General features: G+C 36.9%; 1 protein-coding gene across 2 annotated transcripts in view; it reads right to left on the reverse strand.

Annotated features, from left to right (window-relative positions):
- Positions 1-8,690: 8,690 nt before the first annotated feature.
- The window catches only part of LOC124555567 (myotubularin-related protein 2), a 182,921-nt gene continuing 167,936 nt past the window's right edge, over positions 8,691-23,675 (reverse strand). For both annotated transcript variants that reach the window (XM_047129526.1, XM_047129525.1), the window contains one exon: positions 8,691-9,116. In XM_047129526.1, the coding sequence (XP_046985482.1) occupies positions 8,970-9,116 (147 nt within the window). In that variant the 3' untranslated portion in view covers positions 8,691-8,969. The remainder of the gene's footprint in view (positions 9,117-23,675) is intronic.

Consider the following 23,675-nt stretch of genomic DNA (forward strand, 5'->3'; position numbering starts at 1 on the left):
AGGATGTTTCATTTATAAATACAGATGCAAACATACCAGTATACATAAACATATGCAGTGAACATATACAGTGAACAACACACACACACACACACACACACACACACACACACACACACACACACGTAAGTACAGAACAAGCTGCTCCTCAGTAAGATGTTACACTTCAAGTGCAATACATCAGCTTTGTAGCATCAAACTTCATTATGTACAGCTACCTGCAAAAGGCCCCAATGGTTGCCTGATCAAGTGTCGTATAAACTTGTATTTATTCATAAAATACATTAAAAGTTATGTTATCTACATCATTCAGTGACAAAGTCTGGAATTTTTTCACTTATCACTCAATTATAATTATGTTACCTATACTAAAAAAATAGTTTTTTTAGATCTCCAGTTATGTTTGGTTGAACAGATACATCATCTTCAACTACTCAACATTCATATGTTACACACTGACTGATGCTCTGTCAACCAAATAAACAATGACACATTTCCATATATGACATAATGAAAACACAATAAAATCCAGTTCTCATAGTAACAAATTTTACAAGACTCATATACAGTTTTTGTACCAATGGCTGTAATTACATTTGTTTTTGCAGATACATGACAATTATTAGAAGAAACACCATTAACAAATTCAATGTACATTTTGTCCTCTGTAACAGCACACTATTCAAAGTGAAATTTGGCACATGACCTGTCACACATGCATGACATAGTTCAAATTACTTAATAGTTAATCCTATTATTACATCCGGTTCATCATGTGCACACTTTCCATAAAATAAGGTTGTTTATCACAGCTATAATGGCATGCCCCACAGCTTGCACACTATGCTCACTTCTGTGTCTGAAAAACACTAGATTTATTTCCCCACAGCAAACAATGACTTTTTAATAATACACATTTCCACTTGCCCTATAAATCACTGTTATAAAAAATTAATACTTTAATACCACTGAGCAATTACTATACATCTGATACCTTGCTTATAGATTTCTCCATCTTCCTTTAGACATACATCCAGATACCTGCATAAACTAGTAACTGCTGCATGTAAACCTTCTGGTATTAGAAACTTTTTTAACATGAAATTCATGTTTCATTTCTTGCAAAGAATACATTTAAATAACAAAAATATGTTTTATGTGCTGATTGTAAACTGCTTTAGTGGTATTTTTATTTTGCCTACACATAATGTCACCCGTCTGTCACAATTCAAAATTTCAGTTTTACTTTGTAGACAACAAAATACGCTATATTCACAAAAATACACAAATAAATAACTGTATATGTGCATCTAATTACAAGATTTTTCACACAACTGAATAATACACAACAAAACTAGTCAAAAAATGAATTCTGGTCCCTGTACGATGGATGGTCATCAGTTGTTATAAACTTAAGTGGTTCCATCTTTGAAACGATTAATAGTATATAGAAACAGAGTATTACGACTGAGTGTTGCCATGAAATCAACACCACACAGTTATAATTTGCTAACAGTACAGTATTAATTGAATTAAAATATGAATTTACACGACATGACAAACTTAATAACTATAACAATGAGTAGCACTTATTTACCAATTGAGGAAATACAAGAAACTTATTACAAACAGTCTGAACCTAATTTAATCTTAAGCATAGGTGGAAATCTGAGCTGCTCCCCCTTCAGATTCTACACACAGGGCACCAGACAATCATCAGTCACAAAGAAGGAACAGCATCAACTGAAGTTCAAGCAATATCTGATGTGTTATGACCATTTATTTAGTATCAGCTTTACCTCCTTCCATTACTAAACTTTCCATAGACTTCTGGGCCACCTATGTTCTTAGTCACGGTATACAGAGGACTTTCTGTGGGTAATAAATATATCCAATTGCTCAGTAACTAAGGCCTAAATGATAAAACAATGGAAAGTCACCAGAAGTGGAGAGTTCTGGTGGAAAATAAGAGTGACAAGTTTATCAAGATCAAAGTGTACATATCCACCTAGAGACTTATGCAGTGTGTGCTAGCTGAACACCAGATGGCAATACCCACACTGATTGAAACTTTAAGCACGCAATAGCCATCAAGGACTTATGTCTGATTTTGGATAAATGGTTATAGTAACTTTGTTTCTTACTGGAAATCATCCTGTACTACTTGAATGCCATCCCAACACGAATGCGGCTTGCTTTATTTACTTTTAGCATATACATCACCAAACAATACGTAGCTCTAAGAAAGATGCTTCACACTTTTTATAAGATCTTCATGAAATTATAGATTGTGTATAAGGAAGTGTCATTCACTTTTAGTAAATATTTGCTGAAAAGATGTGACATCAGTGAATTTCACTTCCACACAGTAAATGTACCAAAGTGAAACAAGACAACTGAATAAATGGCAACCATATGAAGGAATGCAAAGTTGCAATTTTCTCACATAATGACAGTAGTGTTTGCCTTCTTTTCAGTGGAGTCCAAGATGGCAGCCAGCTCATATATCAAATAGTGAATGCTGATAAGAATACTATCTGCACTATGCCAACTAGTTCTATATAAAAGCAGTTATGACAGTGTTATACCACAGTTACTTATCAAACTCCAAAGAAATTGATGACATAGTAAATCCCAGTGAGAAAATAGTATATTTTTCTCTACACTAACCAGTAACACCTCTTAGGAATAGCATAATTACAACCTCACACCATCAAAAACGTTAAATCTCTATTAGATAATTTTGTGACCTGCACATTGAAATTACAAAAGAAATCTTTTCCATTTGTTGGTGAAAATCATAATGTTGATGACAATTGGCAGAAGAAGTTGGATGAGGTGGTGCTGACAGGATGGGGACGGTACATGGCACACACAAATGTGTGTCCCAACTAAACACTGTAAACAAATGAAAGTGACATTTTTTTCAGCAGGAAACCTTTCTTTTTGTCATTTGAGGAAACATTTAAACTCACTTCAAAGATGGCTTTGTTGTCTTCAACCTTTTTAATGTCACACTCCATGTGCATGTTGTTCATCACTGTGATAACCACGGAGGCCCAATGAAATGTTTTTCCTTACTTTACATTACTGGCAATATCTTAAAAGTATGTCAGAGAGAGGGAGAGAATTTGACCAAATGTAAATAGTAACTCAGGAGTACTAGTGTCTGATGTTGCCCTATATTTGGCCTGCATATGGCTACACACAAGTGGCATAATTTTTGCTTACAGGAGCACTACTGATTTTTGACATTATACTTGGCTCACTTTATGTAGTTCAAAGTTTCAGATAAGTTGGACTGCCAGAAGGATGTCTGAGGATGAACTTATACAATCTCATAGTTCATCAAATGAATAAAACAGCTGAATGGATACTCCAGCAATATATTAACTCAGTACAGCTGACAACCCAAAGGTTCAATAAACAAAAGTGAACCACACAGAAATCAACATCTGTATTTCACAGGTGATAATATAGGTACATAGTTTCCTAATGAACTACTTTCGTCAAAATCCTGAGCAACATCCCAAACATCTCCGAAGTGTGTAAGTGGCTCATTGCCTGTACTATACTAATGTCTTTCTCTCTGCTGGATAGATTTAATAAACTTGGCTATCCTTTGTGTTCTTTAACAGATGTATGAAAAGTGCTTCAATCTGACCACTACCAAAACAACAACCACCACCAAAAAAAAAAAAAAAAAAAAAAAAAAAAAACAACCACCACCCGTTAATGATATGAAACAATGGCAGATTACACATTCACTGACAACTTAAAAGAAATTTCCACATATGTGGTAATGAGACAAATGTTCAAATTGGTCTGATCAAGCACTCAATATGAGTAGTACAGAGATACTGTATTTCTTTCAAAATTTAATTTGCCACACATTAAAATGGATCTTATTTTTGGTAAGATTGCTATATGACTGTATCTTTCTATTTCAATTCTGAAGATTTTTACATAACCACTTAAACCCATAGAGAAATTTATGCATATCAAGAACCAAATTTATCTGAAACATTATAAATGCCTTCACACTATAAATTTGAAACACAAACTTCACTACAGTGTTTGGCAACATATATAGTAGTTAAATTTGGAAAAAAATCCTGTAAAAAATTGATGTGAATCTTTTTTAATTAGAGGTTGAAAACAAATAACTGTCTGTTAAGCCCACATTACATGCTCAATTATTTATACCAGTTTCCAGTTATACTTATCCTTTGAGTTGTTACTTGCATCCTAAACAACTATATATGATGCAGTCAGCAGAAGAAAGTCCTAACTCACAAGAGCATGTTTTGAATTTCTACATGTCTGTTATGTGTTTGATTACATTCAAAGACAAGAACATAAATACAATGAGACAAAACAAATTATACATACACAGTTCTTTCTAATAAAATGTACGGAAAATGTTGTTACCAGGATGTGGTGCATTCAGAAACACAACAGATAGTGTGATGCGACTAATCCTTAATTAGCTGAGGATTAACACTACCTTTTGTGAACCCGTTCATATCATCCCACATGCACATTACACTTTTTATCAGTGTAAGCAATAAAAACAAAGCCAAAACATAAAACAATGGAAAAGTAATTGGATTTAACAATTTCAATGAATAGTTTATGATTATTTATTGAGCAATGAATCTTTATAAAGGAATAGCATCACTACCCCCTGACACTGCACTTCATGCACTACCAATACCTACTATTCACCTTCTTTCCTAGATTCACAATCATGTTCTGACTGAGGATAACACTTCATATACTATTTTAAATTTTTATTAATTACTTTTTATTTTAGTCTAATACTAGTGCCCCCCCCCCCCCTCCCCCCACACACACCCACTTCTTACTGCGCTCTCATATTCACTGTGATTCAAAACTAAAACTTAATAAATTCATCTCCTGAATGTGACACTCAGCAATGTTTAGGTGGTTCTGTTTTTTTACAGGTAAGGAATTTAAAAAATATGTCACAGTAAATTTTTTTGTTATTTTACTTTTCTGAGTTTGTCTCAAAATTTATATGATCTTTAGTTTCATATTTCAACATTAAACTTCCCATGCCAATGTCAAACAGGCTAAATATCCTGATCATAAGTGATTTAAATTGAATGTAAAATCAAAAATGCACTAATTTGTTCTATAAGTGATGTTATGCTTCATACCATTATACTCCATGCAAATCTAGCTGCCTTTGTCTCATTTCAGGTATCCTTACCAGCAAATCACTTTCAGAAACTTTTTTTCTGGTGCTGGCGCTATAAATGTGGATCTGTTTCTTATCTTCCAGATTAGTTTCTTCTGATTGTCTAGGTCTTTAAGTATTTTATAATCTTCCTGAAATTGTGTTCCATGATATACTGAAAATCTAAATTATTTTAAACCTATCTCAATCCACACAAAATGTATTTCTTTACACAATTGTAAACCAAAATCAATTCAGACACAAATCAATTTCCAGAAACAATTCTGGATGAACATTTCAACAGATTATTTTCCAGTTTAAGAGAATAATTCAACTCAATCACAACTATATTGTTCATCACAATAAAACTCTTGACATTTCAGAACAAGCTTCCATCTTCACACTAATGTTAACTACATTACAAACTTCATGTAAAATCATTTTAAATAGGTTTGTATCAATTCACAGCAAATCCTATTTGCTTATACACTAGATTTCATTTTAAGTTCCATCATTCCCAGTAATAAAGATTAGTACCTTTTCATTGTGGGTATTACCTTATGATTTGCAACTACTCTAAGAATGTTTAGCTTCTGTGAATTTTCTTGTAGTGTTATCATATCTATACATTTTTCAGGGGACACTGCATAACTTAGCACTCACTTTTCATGTTTTCCCCTTGAGCTCTCACATATATGTGAAAGAAGAGGTGCTTTCTAGAACAGAATAGGTGTTGTCAAGTTACTTTAGAATAAAGGAGCTATAACATTACTAAGGAATTACCACCCATCGCATTACTGCTAGTGTTTATAAAACTTTCTGAAGTCATGTACAACAGTCTTTTATAAACACTCAATACAGGAAATCATACTTATCACAAACAGTTTGGATTTCAAAAACGACTGTCAACTGAACAGGCTGTATTTACATTGGCAGATGATACACTAGAATCCATAAACTATAAATTACAACCATTGCAGTGGTTCATTGAGTTTATCTGACCAGAATGACAGAAAGCAGAGTAAGTTCCATGTTGATCACATAACAAAAGGTACTCAGCATTTGAAGTAGACAGACATGTAGTACCACAAGGTTCCATTCTGGACTATTAGTTTCTGATATATATAAATAATACAATACAATTACAGTACCAGCAGAGTCATTCTAAGTAGTACCATTCCCCTTACATAACACATTGACTGCCATGAGGCTGCTGACAGGCACAGCAAAGCCTCATGCCTGATGTCTGCTGGCAGCTGCAGCAGAGCTTCATGCCTGATGCCATTGTCTGGCCTGTTCTGGTTATGAAACATTCATCACTATGCATGTGGCAATCAATGTGTTAAAAGTTAGCTAGTGAAATATTCAAAAACAACAGGTGGTTAAAGGTAAGCAGATTATCACTGAATTCTGACAACACTCAGTATACACAGTTCATTACATCACATAGTTTCTACTTTCTATTTCATTATTTTGGATGACTATTTTCATAGGTTGTGGAGTTCTGTTTAGTTTTTTTGATTTGCAGACGGATCACAATATTAATTGGAAAACCCGCCACCTAGATCTGATAAAGCATCTAATTTCAGCTACATTTGCAGTACACACGACTACTGCTATATGTGATAAAAGAATGAAGAAATTAGTTTATTCTGCATATTTTCATTCACTAAGGAGTTATGGAATCAATTATTGGGAAAACTCAACAGCCAGGAGCAGTATTTTCAGAATATGCAAGTGTGTTATAAGAAATGTATCAGGTGTTACTTCTACAACATCCTTAAAGAATTCTTCAAAAAACTTGATATTCCGATGACTTTACCAATATTTCTCTTTTATCAAAAAACAGAGTAAATCATGAAAAGCAGCAGAAATACCCTCCATAAAGACTTCAACACATCAACACTAGTGTAGAAAGGAGTCAGATACATGGGCAGAAATTCGGCAACCTACCACAGCACAATAGTCATCATATAAATAATATGGCGGAGTTTAAGATTGGACTGAACAACTTTCAATTCAGCACATTCTTCTACTTCATTGAAGAGGATGTTTACAGAAGCTCTAAAGTTAATGTTTTAGCTGATCTGGTGATTGGAATAGTCTTTCATAATGGTAAATCATTTTGTTGCTTAATACTCGAATAAAATAAAATGTGCATCTTCGACTTCTCTCCAAGAGATCACTCTTCACAGGATCCTTGGAATATGACTAATGCAATGTAATATAAAGAAGTAAGGTGGGATATTTTCTTTTCTTTTTGTGTCCTCATTCATTGGAACAATAACACCTGAAAGATGAAACACTTCCATCAACAAATATATATATTTTTTTTACATAAATACAAGGCTATACATACTCTTTTCATATAAACTTGGTGATACAGTGAATGCTTTCATGGGACTGGAAAAACAACAAAACTGTTGTCTTATTATTTAGATCTGTTAGGCCATTAATGACTTAAATACGAAAATCATAATTTAGCCTTGCAAATACTTTCCACAGACTGAAACAGTATGTACTTACGATAGAAGTAATATGCTCATAAATTCACAAAATGCATAACAGAAGCATTATTATCCATTTCCTGAAAAATTTTGTAGGAGCTGTAAGTCTGGTGATGGAATTAAATACATGAAGCATACTATTCCCCCGGCAATATTAACTACAACAGTTATTACCACTACTAACAGATCCAGCTGAAAGACTTCTTTCTCCAATCATCACCTGATCTCTGATGTAAGTCCCATTCATCACAGTCAAGAAACATCTAAGTTATTACTAGTACTATTTTAGAGCAAAAAATATTACATTTATTGTCCTTTTTTTCAAAGACCTACCATTAATAATTACATTAAACAATACAGTATGCAAAGACATTTTCCCCCGACAACTACAGATCTATGTCACACAACATGTGGTCAGTATTATCATGACTACCATTTCAGATTTACATGAATGTCACTGCAGTTTTACATCTTTCTGGGCATTTCGGTACATTAGTTTTCATTCTTCATAAATGGAAGAGTGTCTGACACATTAAGCAAAACATACAATCTCTATCATTTCAGAAGCATTTATTACTTTCAATTTTCTTAGAATATTATATGAAATCACAATTTTATGGTGTTGTGCAGATATACACTGACAAAACATACCTGCACACTTAGCTCGTAAGAAATGATGATATGTTATGATGATTCAATGCAATGAATCTCTCAGTAACTAAAGATAGTATGGTTCCCATGATGATAAGTCTTTAAGTACCACACAAGCATCTGGGACTGGTGATGCTTCTCCATTGTAGTTAGGGATAGCATATAAGAGAACAGAACTATCTGTCATTAACTTTACATACACTGCACTGACATTGTCAATTACCACATCACAATCTTGAGACTTCTCAAAATATTTCTGAAGTGCAATGTTGCTGATATGAGCCACCAGCAACTTGGTGCATCATGCTGCATTTAAACCGAATAATTTATTAGGACAAGCATTGAAACATTTAATGTCCATTAAAACTCTTTACAAACAACAATTCACAGGAAAATCTCTAAAAATCATGTAATCTTTAAACAACAACACTGTACAAAACTACACAATTTATATCTCATTTTTGGACACCAAAGAACATTTACACAGATCAACGGACAACTTAGAATCCATAAAGCAGGTACTGCGCATTTACAGTAACTATGAAAAACAGTCAATAAATTAATGTTGTTATACTACCATTTGACATTCTGTGTCAATTAAACAAGTTCTATGTGTGTACAGGAGATGAGAGTCGTGGTGGTGTAGCTGCAGTGCGCGCAGCTCTCAACTGCTGTTCACGCCTACACTCTTCTACTTGTTTTTCCAGTTGTTCCTTTAACACCAGCAGTTCACGTGTTCGCTGACAAACAGGATCCTACACAGAAGAATTTACACAGTTATCAGTCACAGATAATGTTTCTATTAGCATATACCTAATTTTTAGAAATTGCCTATATCTAAAAGAATTACCAACAGTAAAGGAATAAATCTCATCTTACTTAACACACACAGGTGCTTATCCTAAATGATGAAATTTAAATCACACATGACCACTGATTATCCAAATAGGTGATTGGGAGTGGAAGGAGCAGTATTCTCTATTATATTATGGATAACCCTTTATCAAAACATAACCAATATTCTATTAATACATGCTGTACCAAAATAGGTACACTCATAGCATTATGGGCTGCAAGTCTCCTAAATGGATGGATGAGTGGATTGTGCTGTTTTGGGGGATGCAGCTACTACGGTAATCAAGTCTTCCATAGTGGGTATGTCTGTGGATTTTAAAGCGCAAAAGGAAAAAGGGGATGAGGGGATAGAAAACGGTTTAGGACAGCCGTAAGAGCAGTTAAAAATATATTATTAAAAAGAATAAGGTGCAAACAATGCAGGGAAGTTGTCTGTGATTGCATAGAATTAAGAAAGACAAAACCAAACCATTATCTGGCAAAAAATGTGCTAAAGCCTATAAGTAATAGTAAAATTACACATGTTAAGCACTGGAATATAAATGGTTTAAATACTAATGCTTCATGCGACGGAAGTTCCAAAATAGATGAATTGGAAATGATTTTGTCAGAATGTGCAAATGCTAGAGTTGTTTGTTTAAATGCGGGACTGTTTACTGAGGATACAATTAAAATTTTAAACAAAATAGGAAACTTCAGATAAGCAAGTATCTTTCACAGAAGAAACAAGTCATGTGGATGCTTATGTATACTTCTGCTTAATGATATAAACTATGAAATCGGAAACTGTTTTAATTATTTAAATGAAGACTGTCTGTCTGAGAGCTGTAGTGTAGAAATAATGGACTTCCCAGTAAATGTTATAGTACTCTCAATAGACAGAATCCCAGGGAGATCAACAAAATAACTATTTTCACCTAAGCCTCAAATTATGCTAGAACACTTTTGTAGAGAGGAGAAAAAATTTCTAATAGCTGCTGACTTTAATATTGATATCACATGTGATAGTAGCTACACTTCAAGATTCACTGACTTGTTACATAAATATCATCTGAAACTGAATTTCTCTGAATCTACAAGAGAAAATGGCCAATTCGCAACCTGTATTGACATTGTTCTAATTATGTATATGAAGATAGGTGTCAATTTTGTCTAGATTTAGGTATTTCAGATCATTGTACATTGTTCACTGAGCTGTCACATGTAGACCGGAACATATCAAGTGTGAAAAGCCATATGAGAAGGAACTTTAACAAAGAAAACTTGCTCACATTTAGTGAGAAGCTAGAAGAGAAAACATGACCTTTTGATCATCGTAACTCAAGTGACAAAAACTCTAAGAAATTCTTAAATAGTGTTCTTGGTGTCTTTAATGAAACATTTCCATGTAGACTTGGCAGCAATAAAGTGACAAATAAATGAAATTTAATGATTATAAAGAATCTGTTTTGATTGCAAATAGAAACCGGATGTTGACCTAGGTTTCAGCGCGGATAACCATGCCTTCTTCAGAACACACTTAAACTACAAACTGCCTAAAGAGGCATGGTCTAACATTAATACAGAATGTCCAAAAGGGCAAAAGACTCACATAAAATGTAAAATAAATGGTACCTGTGTACCATTTCAATAGCTCAAATGTCAGATGCTTGCTTCCACACCCCAGCTAACGTTCGGTGGGCTGCGGGCTCTCAGGTAAACTGAGGTGGCGGCAGTAGCTAGGCTGTGAGAATGTCAGAAAGGAACGCGCATGCGCAAATTGAGAAATCATCATCTTCCATGTGATTGGCATAAAATGTGTTATGAAAGTGATTCGATGACTGGGTCAAAGGCGCACGAAGTTAATGAGTGTATATGTATAATGTCCTAGCTCAAGGACGATTTTATAGAACTATAGAATGTGGATAGGCTGAAACTATATATGTGGGATAGCAAATTCCACGGATGGTCAAAATGCATGCACACAGGACAGACAAAATACCATCAGCTAGAAGCAGGGGATGAATAACCCATTTCTCAATTACTTGTGGTTGGTGATATTATTTGAAGACTACGCTTGGATAAGCATGTAAAGTTACTATATTAAATTCCAAGTGCAGGAAAGGGTCAAATTAGTAGGACAGGCTTAATGTAATTGCATGAAAGGACGTACAATGTCGCTTTCATTGCCCTTATTACCTACTGACAGAAAGAGGTCAAAGTGATTAGTGTTACAAAAATGGTATGCATATGTGTGTGAAGAGACGTACGACATCACTTCAATGTTTTTAAAAAAGGTTAAGGATTTATTTCCTAATTTTAAGCCAGACCTCTGACTTGGAATGAATATGATTAAAAACATCCTTGCAACACCATATTCAACTTGGATAATTATAACTAAGTGGGAATGGCTATTTGGACCGTATTAGAAATATCGGAGCTTTTAAGAAGTGAGAATACTGTGAACATGTACAAGAATCACTCACTATAAGGTGTTAAATGAAAGAAAAAAGCACGTGTATTGTATTAGTGTGCCCACGTTTGTAAGGGCAGCCATCATAACTAAAGCTAAGGAAACATAGAGTGTGACTGAACGAACTGACCATCAGTGACACCAAGCAACCGTATCAATGCATCGGCTATCTGCTATGTCGTATGGTAGAATGTGAAGCACTGAGCAAGGGGATAAAACCTTTGAAAAAATTTTGTTTTTTAACTGGAATTGGTCGTTAAGTATGCAATTTTTGTCATACCATAGATGTTTAAAACTCTCCATTTCTTCTAATATGTCTAATTTCATACCCTTAACTTCAGAATGAAGCAGCTCAGTACTGGCCGGGGGATCAGGCGTGCGAGCCATTTGTACAAGATGTTCAGCGAAGGTGGAACCTCGCGTATCTTCACCACTTCTGGTGGGAATGTGGTCCTTATATCTAGTAGCTACAGCTCGACCTGTGTGGTTTCAGCTCTCTCAGACTGAAGACGTGTGTGTGTGTGTGTGTGTGTGTGTGTGTGTGTGTGTGTGTGTGTGTGTGTGTGTGTATATATACTGCTGACAAAGGCCTTAATGACCGAAAGCTATAATTGTGTGAACCTTTTTGTTGTGCCTATCGTGACTCAGCAGGCAAAGATGAGATTAACAGAGCATGCAAGTTGCCTAAGCGGGAATATCTCGAGAACAAATGCAAATCTCTAGAAGGATATACCATGTTTACCCAATATAAGTCTAGGTTTTTTTCCCCAAATTTGTCATTCAAGAAATACGGGTCATCTTATGTTTGCAGATTAAACTATTGGTGCAAGTACAAGTTCAAACAGCCAAGATCGCTATTGTACTGAATTTAATGTGATGACTGATTTCAGCAAACTATGTTGCGATCATCAGATCTGTAAAGCAGAGAGCAATATCTCCTGCAGTATATTCCACTGAATCTACAACAATATTTCATGAACATGAGAGCAGTAGTATATCAAATTTAAAATTTTTCCGGTGAATTAAATGTTTGAAGAGATTTCAGGATTGCAGCCAGTCATCACAGATTTCACTCAATGATATTTCGACTGAACACCTGCTATCATCTTCAGCTGAGCCATCGAAGACTGACAAAGACATTCTCCACTCCGCCTGATAAAGCATGTTGAGACTATTGCCAAGCAGGTATCATAGTCACTGTGACAGAAGGACCACACCACCCGGTGGCAGCCCCCTCACTGGGGGAACTGTAAAGGTCAGCTGTCTTTGATGTTGTCGCTTGACGCAGTCATCAGAGTATTCCGGTGTCTTCGTCTGAAGCAAATTTTGGAGATGATGGGATTCCACACATTGTACAACTGGCAGCTGCTGTCACAGTTCATTAGACTTTCTGCAATATGTATTTCAATGGTTTCTGTTATAAAGGAGTCCCAAACAGATGTTGTGGCTAGAAATAATGTTCTGTCATGCTCCACTGAACGTCTGTTGGACATACAATGTTCTGCAATTGAAGGCTTAATGGGTTGCAGAAGGCGTGTGCAATGTTTATGCTCTGTGTAACATTCTTCCAGTGAACATGTCACTTGTCCAATATAGGGCATACCACACTGGCATGGTATATCATAAAATCCCACATTCTGCAATAAAAAAAATTATCCTTCAAATGCGTAAGCTCTTTACACAAACTATCTGCATCCGACACTCTATTGGCTCTGTGTACAAGGGTTTTGAGCCCACTCATCATTTGGGATGGGTGATGGCAACTTGAAGAGTGCAAGTAGGCTGTTGTACTTGCACTCTTCATGTACATTTATGTTAACATTGTCTTCGACATCATGAATAATTGTCAGCTTTTGCTGAACTGTAAGCTTTCAATGTTTGCAGGCCATAACTTCACAGAAGCAAACTTCACAGCTTCGACACTTCGGTAAAAAAAAAAAAAACTACAATTTTTGCACTTTGCAAACTCGATGACTATGACATCACGTCACGTGCCTAAGTAAAATGGAAATCTATTTCTGATTCTTTCAACACATCTGCCAGTATCAGTGGGTTATTGACTATGATTTAAGTGTGTCGACCAGCTGTATTTATTACCATTTACTGTGTCACATGATAAAAATACATCCTGTGTAAAATTAAATGGAGAGAAATCAAACTCACTTTAACATGGCAAGAATTATATAAAGACTGAATTTTAATTCGCAAAATGTTTAATGTCTATTCCTTAAAAATATACTTTTTCTTACAGTGGGGTTTGCTGAAAGTGGAGCGCAATAAGACTGTTCTTATGGGAGTTAATTTGGGACTTATGGAAATATTCATTAAGAGCAGGATTTTCTTAAAAACTCGTTTGTTAATTTGGGGTTTTATTGTACTAAAAATAGTACACACCCCAGGTCTAAATCCCCCCTGCAAACTATCATATGGGCGCCCTAGATATATGGCACAAGAGTCTGAAGCACGACATGTGAGCAGCCCATAGTGGCTCACCTTCATGCATTCTTTTTAAAAAATTGTGAGACTAAAGCCCTTCTGGCCTGTTATTTATTTTATATGTGACATGTAAGTACTGTCTCTGTCTTGTATTGTCAGTCAGTATGTACTTCCAGTTTTATGTTAAAAAAATTCTTTTCCCATAATTTTGTAATTATGTTATAGGCCACTTAAAACATTTAAATTCTGATGAAGGCACTCTTGACATATTGAACCCTGGTTAATAAGACTAAAAATTGTGACCTAGGGCTCATTTGTTTCAACTTTAATTGTATGGCGTAAGTTTAGGATAGACGCAATGTTAACTTTTTTGGCAGATACCACACATCAATAAAAGTTTTTAATTGGTCAGAATATGTTAAAAAATATTTTTTTTCAAGAGGCCTCCCCCCCCCCCCCCCCCCCCCACAAAAAGGGGGTGGGTTGTCTTAAATTCAGAATTTTCTTATATTTGGGTGAGGTGGAAAGATAGATACTGCCTATGGGAAAGTTAAAGGAACCTTTGGAGAAAAAGAGAAGCAACTGTATAAATATCAAGATTCCACATGGAAAAGCAGTTCTAAGCGAAAAAGGGAAAGCTGACAGGTGGTAGGAATATAGAATTGCAAAACAAAGGAAATGAACTCAAAGGCAATTTTATAGAAAGGGAAGAGGAAGTAGACGAATACGAGATGGGAGATATGATACTGCAAGACAAATTTGACGGATCACTGAAAGATCAAAGACAAGACAAGGTTCCTGGAGAAAACAACAATCTGTCAGAACAACTGATATCCTTGGGATACCCAGCCATGACAAAACTATTCCAAAACTGGTGTGCAGGTTGTATGACAGAGGAGAAATACTCTCAGACTTCAAGAATAATTTAGTAATTCCATTTCCAAAGGAAGCTTGTACTGACAGGTGTGAATATTAATGAACTATCAGTTTAGTGAATCATGGCTGCATAATATTGAAATGAATTATTTACAAAACCCATGCAACACAATGAGCAAAGTGAGAGCAAATGTTTCAGTTCCACTAGGTGGCAACAACAGCCATCACAATGGATTATTCCTGCATATGGGTCTAACGACAGTGTGAAAAATGATAGAATTATTAATCATGACTCAGTTTGGGTTACCACCACCTGTGGGATGCCATCTACAAAGACATGCTTAAAAGTAGTGCCTTCAAATTTTTTATGTGAAAACACTTATTGCTTTCTAAATAAATCAAACATTATTAACATTTTACATATTTATTCTTGATGTCTACATATTTATTTCTCAACGTAGTTACCCCGGTGAAAAACACATCCCTCCTAATGATAGACAAGTTTGTTGCTATCGTCACTGTAGAACGTTTGACTTTGTTGATGGGACCATAACCTCACCTCAGCTTGCACCATGTCATCACTAACGAAGTGAAGTCCTCTAAGGCATTCTTTAAGTTTTGGAAACATATGAAAACAGGATGGGCCCAAGTTGGTACTGTGTGGTGGATGATCGATGACAGTGCACTCAAGGTGCAGGATTGCTGCAGATGTCGCAGTGCTCATGTGTGCTGTGCTGAAGGATAGGGTGCTCCATGTGTGGATGAACTCTTCAAATTCAGCATGCTGTTTCTCATACACTGACAGTTCCATTACATGCATTACTCCCTACAATTAGAAGCCCTCTAGCAGTTGAGGGTTGCAACTTGAATCGGAGAAGTGGGAAAGATGAGCGAATAATACACATGACAAGTAATACTTCTACTGATATTGAGAACAGACTTGCACCAGTTCAATAGCAATGGAGGAGGGGAGGAAGAGGGAAGGAATCCAAGACAGATGGGTCTGCCTGTACCTTTGGTTTATTATTTTCCTCCCGGTCTGGCCCGGCCAGCAGTAAACACTGCTCCATTTTGGGGGGTGTCAATTTATTACAGAGCTGGAGAGGGCCAGAATCCCAGCACTGTTTTAAAGGTAAGAGGGGAGGGAAAAGAGCCTCTTCCCTCACACAAATAGATGAACTATGGAGGCCGTAGTGGCCTAGTGACAAGGAGGGAGAAGGAATATTCATCGTGGTTGTAGATGATGAAAAGGGTACTTTTTGGGAGTATCTTGCTGTTGTCTGCACAGGGAAAAGATGACTGTACTTGTTATTGGCTTCCCGATAAGCTAAATGATTAAGATCTTGCACTCTTGGACATTATGTTCCTTTCTTATGATGTGTCAGGTATGTGGTCGAATTTCATGCACTTTAAGAGCCTCATGGTGGGTGGTAAATATTGTTTTACATCACATCGGTAGACCATAATCTGATTTTCATACAATAGTAACTCACTCACAAAACTCAAGATAAAAGCTTCATTGTCTTGTTTGTTACCTTCAGCCTTCATTTGACTGGACAGACAAAATGGATGCCATGTCCTTCCAAAGTTAGCATGTAATTCCTCATCCGTTTGAATTGTAAAGTCCCTGTGGAAGATTGTACCTTTGACCATACTTACATTCCTGTGAGAGATAATTGTGACAAGGATGTTTCTAATCAGTACTGATCTGTTCTGCAGTTTTTTAATGAGGTGGTCTTGCCGTATTTGTCTATGATTTCCTCCACAAAACTCAATGGCTTTGTATTTAAGAAAAATTAATTCTTTTTGAAAACATTGCTGGAGAAAGTCTGATCAAAATAGAATGTTTGAAATTAATTATAAAGCAGTCTAGATCGCAAAGGCACATTTATTACAAGGTGCCTGCTTTCAATCATCACATGGTCATCTTCAGACCTTCAAAACTGTAATTTATAAGGATATAAATTAGAGGAATACATAAAGTTTAAAATCAGCCAAAAAATTACAAAATATAGATATAACCATACTGGTGGATAATGGCTGTACATGGAGCAGGAACTGCTGAATGATGATAGTTGCCAGCTGGAAAGAGCAGCACAGCTATTTCTTATATACTGCAGGCTCTGCCTACAGCTGACAGTATGATTATGTGCTAACTGATCAGGTTTAAGTCGAAAGAATTATGTACAAAACAATGTACTTACTAGTAAGTAGAATGTCAAAATTACGTAGAATAATTTTATAATTAATAAACAACAACTTGTTGATGCAGCTATTGTCAAATAAATATACTAAGAACTTTAAAAAGCAAACAAATAATCATTGCATACATTGTGTATAGGTTGCCCTCTAGGGGAACACTGGAAAAATAATTAGGATGTTGTTGGTTTCTACGGAGATGGTGGATGCCGTTCCAAAGGCGTAGCAGCAGGGTGATTTACAAAGAGATGTCTGTGACTATTGATAGATGGTGTCCAGCAGACATTCCATAGATGTACAGAGTAGTTGGTTACTATGGAGACGGTAGACACTGTCTCAGGCGCTTTCCATTGAAGCGGCCACAAACATTGATAAATGATGCTTAGTGGAAAATGCTCCACTGCTGTATTCCCAGGATATAAATAAATGGTATCCATTAATTTACATATCTATCCACAGTATACAGTTGTTGATCATATTATTCTAGAAAATAACAACAAATGCAGTATGAGAGGCTACCAATATTTAAGAAAAATACTTGCCCAAATTTCTAATATATATAATGAGATAACTAATGAGCAAACAAGTACTGTCATAAATTAATTAATGAAGATAATTCCATGATGAACAAATACAAATTAAAAATGCTGTGCTATGACTGACCTAATATACCGATTACTAATACAATGTATGAATATCATATGAATATGTAAAATAATAATATGAAATTAAAGGAAAAAAGTGATAAGCCATTATATTTCAATAAAATATCATTAAGCACAATAATATTCGTTAAACTCAATAATATTTGTTACAAAAACAGAGTGTGAAGAAGGATATAAAATAAATTTGTATAGTTTTAAAATCAAGACAGTTGACTAAGCATTCTAAAGCAGAGCGTCAAAAATATCAAAGCAGTGTTTATCTTTGAAGTCCAGATGCTTGTTTATAACAGAGAAGGGTTTGATTCTTTAATGTGAATAAATTTAAATTTCTTCTAACATATTAAAAAATAGCCCTTTTAGGTGCATTATGTACAATTTTCACGTTGTTACAAATGCAACCTTCCGAGTGGTTAAATTCATAAAAATACTGACAAAACAATAACTTTGTATGTGCAATACCTGTAGTATGCTCTCTGAAATGTATTAAAAAGTTATGGCCAGTTTCCCCAATATATTGTTTATCACAATTATCGCACTGTATTTTGTAGATGCTATAATTCGGTATCTGTTAGATTTGTCAATTGTATGTTTCAGTTTTTTCTTTTTTTCTTTTAAGTGGGTTGTTAGTTGTGAAGACCATTGTCAGATTTGTTTTTAAATTATTTGTTTATTTTGTACGAAGTCAGTCACGTGTAAGTCATTTTAATAAGCCTCCTATTGAAATTTGTAACAATGTCGTTTATTTGTTGTAATTTTTTATGTAAAGTCAGGGCAAAAGAAATCTGTTTTTAAGGAAGATTGGGTTTAATGTCCCGTCGACATCCAGGTTGTAAGATATGGAGAAATTTATTTTAAAGTGCCAGTTTCTTTTTGGACTGCATCACACTGAAGAGGTAATTTTAATAACCTATGTATCATTATTTTGAGGAATGCAATTTTATATTTAGTAGGATGACATGAAGTGTCATTAATTACTACATCCTTTGATGCTGGTTGCCTGTAAACAGGGATACAATGTTTACTATTTTCATTTGAAACTGCAAGCTCTAAAAAATTAATATTTATTTGATTTTCATGCTCTACTGTGAAAGTAATAAATAGTAATGATTTGGATATGCATTTTTTAAGGTGATGGTGATGACATCAATTTCTTTCTTGGAGCCTTTATATAACAACAAGTTGTTGATGTATCTTTTATATTAAATAATTCTATTGGTTATTTCTGAAAAATAACAGTTTGACATAATTTACGAGATATTGGCTAACATGCCGGCAAATGAACCCCCGTAGTAAGACCACCATTTTCAATACAGATTCTATTATTAAATAGCAAACAATTGAAAGCATGAGTAGTTTCTAGCAGTTTGGTGCTCATAATTTTGTGATGTATTACATTGTCTTAATGCCTTTGATAGTCTCATGAATTGGTATGTCGGTATAAAGATTGGCAACCTCTAACAACGTGAATCTGGCATTATCTGGAATCACTACATTGGTCAATTCATAACTGTTTTTAATACTAAAAGTTTCTTCATAAATGTGAAAAGTTTTTAAGATTTAATTAAGATTGTTATTTAGATTGTACGAGGGGGGCAGTTAATATTGTTTACAACTGTGTGAATTAATAAATTTATATAATTTAATTATACACTCCTGGAAATGGAAAAAAGAACACATTGACACCAGTGTGTCAGACCAACCATACTTGCTCCGGACACTGCGAGAGGGCTGTACAAGCAATGATCACACGCACGGCACAGCGGACACACCAGGAACCGCGGTGTTGGCCGTCGAATGGCGCTAGCTGCGCAGCATTTGTGCACCGCCGCCGTCAGTGTCAGCCAGTTTGCCGTGGCATACGGAGCTCCATCGCAGTCTTTAACACTGGTAGCATGCCGCGACAGCGTGGACGTGAACCGTATGTGCAATTGACGGACTTTGAGCGAGGGCGTATAGTGGGCATGCGGGAGGCCGGGTGGACGTACCGCCGAATTGCTCAACACGTGGGGCGTGAGGTCTCCACAGTACATCGATGTTGTCGCCAGTGGTCGGCGGAAGGTGCACGTGCCCGTCGACCTGGGACCGGACCGCAGCGACGCACGGATGCACGCCAAGACCGTAGGATCCTACGCAGTGCCGTAGGGGACCGCATGCCACTTCCCGGCAAATTAGGGACACTGTTGCTCCTGGGGTATCGGCGAGGACCATTCGCAACCGTCTCCATGAAGCTGGGCTACGGTCCCGCACACCGTTAGGCCGTCTTCCGCTCACGCCCCAACATCGTGCAGCCCGCCTCCAGTGGTGTCGCGACAGGCGTGAATGGAGGGACGAATGGAGACGTGTCGTCTTCAGCGATGGGAGTCGCTTCTGCCTTGGTGCCAATGATGGTCGTATGCGTGTTTGGCGCCGTGCAGGTGAGCGCCACAATCAGGACTGCATACGACCAAGGCACACAGGGCCAACACCCGGCATCATGGTGTGGGGAGCGATCTCCTACACTGGCCGTACACCACTGGTGATCGTCGAGGGGACACTGAATAGTGCACGGTACATCCAAACCGTCATCGAACCCATCGTTCTACCATTCCTAAACCGGCAAGGGAACTTGCTGTTCCAACAGGACAATGCACGTCCGCATGTATCCCGTGCCACCCAACGTGCTCTAGAAGGTGTAAGTCAACTACCCTGGCCAGCAAGATCTCCGGATCTGTCCCCCATTGAGCATGTTTGGGACTGGATGAAGCGTCGTCTCACGCGGTCTGCACGTCCAGCACGAACGCTGGTCCAACTGAGGCGCCAGGTGGAAATGGCATGGCAAGCCATTCCACAGGACTACATCCAGCATCTCTACGATCGTCTCCATGGGAGAATAGCAGCCTGCATTGCTGCGAAAGGTGGATATACACTGTACTAGTGCCGACATTGTGCATGCTCTGCTGCCTGTGTCTATGTGCCTGTGGTTCTGTCAGTGTGATCATGTGATGTATCTGACCCCAGGAATGTGTCAATAAAGTTTCCCCTTCCTGGGACAATGAATTCACGGTGTTCTTATTTCAATTTCCAGGAGTGTATAATTTAATTTGCGATCTCAGCCTAGGTAATATAGGAGTCACAACTAAGTGTTGCTTTCTCTTCATGTGAAAACTATACTGTCATTAATTTTAGTTTGAAAATTTGCATTTAGGTCTTTGTTAACCTTAGTAATTCCTTTGATATTACGAAACTGTAATCTTTACTAATAATGATGAGGGTACTGCCTTAATTTGCCTTCATTATAATTGCTTTGTTAGTTTCTGATTTATCTTAATAATATTCACATTACATATTTTAGAAATATGGGCACGTATTTTTCTTTAATACTGTTAGCCTCTCATACCACTTATGCTATTATTTGCTTTCATATTACAATCAACAACCATTTAGCATATATATCAATATGTACATTAACAGATACCATTTGTTTACATCCTGGGACTGCAGCTATGGAGTGTTCTCCATAAAGGTTCATTTACTAAAGTTTGTGGCCACTTCAATGGAAATTGCCAGAGATTAGTGTCTACCATCTCTATAGTAACCAACAACATCAATTTCTTTTCCAGCACGCCCCTACAGACCAACCTATACACAATGAATTCAATGGTTACTTGTTTCCTTTATAAAGTTCTTGGTATATTTATTTGACAACAGCTGTATTAACAAGTTGCTTCTTCTTTATTATAAAATTCTTCTATGTAATTTTGATGTTCTATTTAAGATTAAGATAATCTCTTTATGCATAATTCTTTTGACTTATACCTGATTTGCTAACATTGACATCATGCTGTTAGCTGTAAGCAGAGCCTCAAGTATTTAAGAAATGGCTGTGCTGCTCTCTCCAGTAGCTGACTAACATCATTCAGCAGTCCCCGCTCTGTGCACAGCCACTGTCCGTTAGTTCGGGTATATCTACATTTTTTAATTTTATAGATAATTTTAAGTTCTTTTCATGTATCCCTCTAATTTACAGCCTGCATCATATTACAGTTCTGAAGGTCTGAAGATGATCATGTGATGATCAAAACCGTCACCTTGTAGTAAATGTGCCTCTGCAATCTCGACTGTTGTATAATTAATTTCAAGAAAGGAAGACTTGTCTTCAGTCCTAGCACAGATCACAAATTGAGGAACATCTCTCTCTCTCCCCCCCTCCCCTTGTCTGGCAGATCGGTTTTCATTTTGATTTGTACCTAATGAGGAGATATTGGGGTCTTATTCTTCTGTGTTGAAGTGAGTCAATTGCCCTGATGTGTCAGCTGGTGCCATATGACCACTAATGCTACTGAACTTAATTCCCATCGAAGTAATTGGTCTGCCATAGTGCCACACACTCCAACTGGGGCTCTTCCTATGGGCACCATGCCACCTAAGCAATGGACCCCTGATATGGAGGTTGTTACCCGGAGTCCTTGTGTTCCAAATAAGACACGCAAATACTCCTCAGCACTCATGGGGAGAAAACAGTGAACAGTGCAAGCACCAACAGTACATTAAACAGTGTAGGCACTAACAGTACATTCCCTGCACAGTCGTCAGCCTATCACCGAACAGGTACCTGACAATCCCCCACGTGGACTGGCGACCTCCCTCACCTCTCATTGAAAATAAAGTTGAGGTCAAATATGGTAACAGGGGCATTTACAGATAAACCGGAAAGTGTGTAGGATTAAAAAATAAAAGAAAATAAAACTGAGTAAGTGAAAATATAGATCAGAGGCATGGCCATGTCAACATTGAATAGGGCATCCACTGAAGCTTAAGGTGCACGGAAAGAAATAGAATAGAACTGGGACACAGGAGGAGAACAGGCACAATGGCCCAGGACCCCTATAGTGGCAGCACACACTATCACAAAGAGTTATCAGGCCACTTGGGAGGGTTATGTGCAGGGCAGGGGTAGCTGGAAGGTCAAATCTTCGATCTCACGGAACATCACCTCTCCCTTATGGGAGGACATTGCTGTTCCAACTGGTGAGTTCTATATTTGTTCACATGCATACTGGCACCACTGCCATCAGGGAATTTGTTCACTAGACATGGTCTAAAGGATCAGCACTCCATCCCACATTTCCCACACACAACAAATCACTGATTTTTTCATGGCCCATTCAGTTCTTATAATAGACTGATAATCATGCAAAAGGGCTGAGTTTATTGCAGAGAATCTTATTTCCTGAACAGTTATGCGAGCCACAGATTTCTACAGCAGTGAAAGGGGCATTTTATGGCAGTAGGGGCTAGCAAGTCCACCTTCACTCTTAGGTTTCTTCTTTTCTTCCTCTTCCTCTTCCTCCTCAGATTAAGATACAGTACAGGTAGTATCTGTTCTGGTGTAACCACAACCACCGAAACAAAGATGAAGAATGCAAGAGAAGAGAAGGTGGTGAAACGATGTCAGCCAATGGTGCGCTGATTAGGACTGCACCATGACAGGAACTACCTCTACAAGTCGAGAATATAAGCTCCACTCCTGCCAGCCTCGGCTGCTCAGTATTTGCTATCGTAGCATTCTCTGCTAGGCCTGTCCAGTTATTAGTGATCCACAAACTGTGTGTCAAACTTGCATGAACATCATGTATAGCAAAGGACTCTGATTTATGTCACATGTCGCCCATCACTTGCAACACCACTGTAAATTCCAAGTTAAGTATTGTCACTCTTCTTATTTGTAATAAAGACTATTAATGTGACTGCTTGAATTGTTGTATAGCATTCTGAGAACACAGCATCCATTAGGCAGCCTATATGAGATGAGTGCGCAAGACCCCACATTATGGCGACGAGTATCCACAGAA

Source organism: Schistocerca americana, chromosome X, assembly GCF_021461395.2.
Source record: "Schistocerca americana isolate TAMUIC-IGC-003095 chromosome X, iqSchAmer2.1, whole genome shotgun sequence".
In the NCBI taxonomy this organism is placed as follows: Eukaryota; Metazoa; Arthropoda; class Insecta; order Orthoptera; family Acrididae; genus Schistocerca; species Schistocerca americana.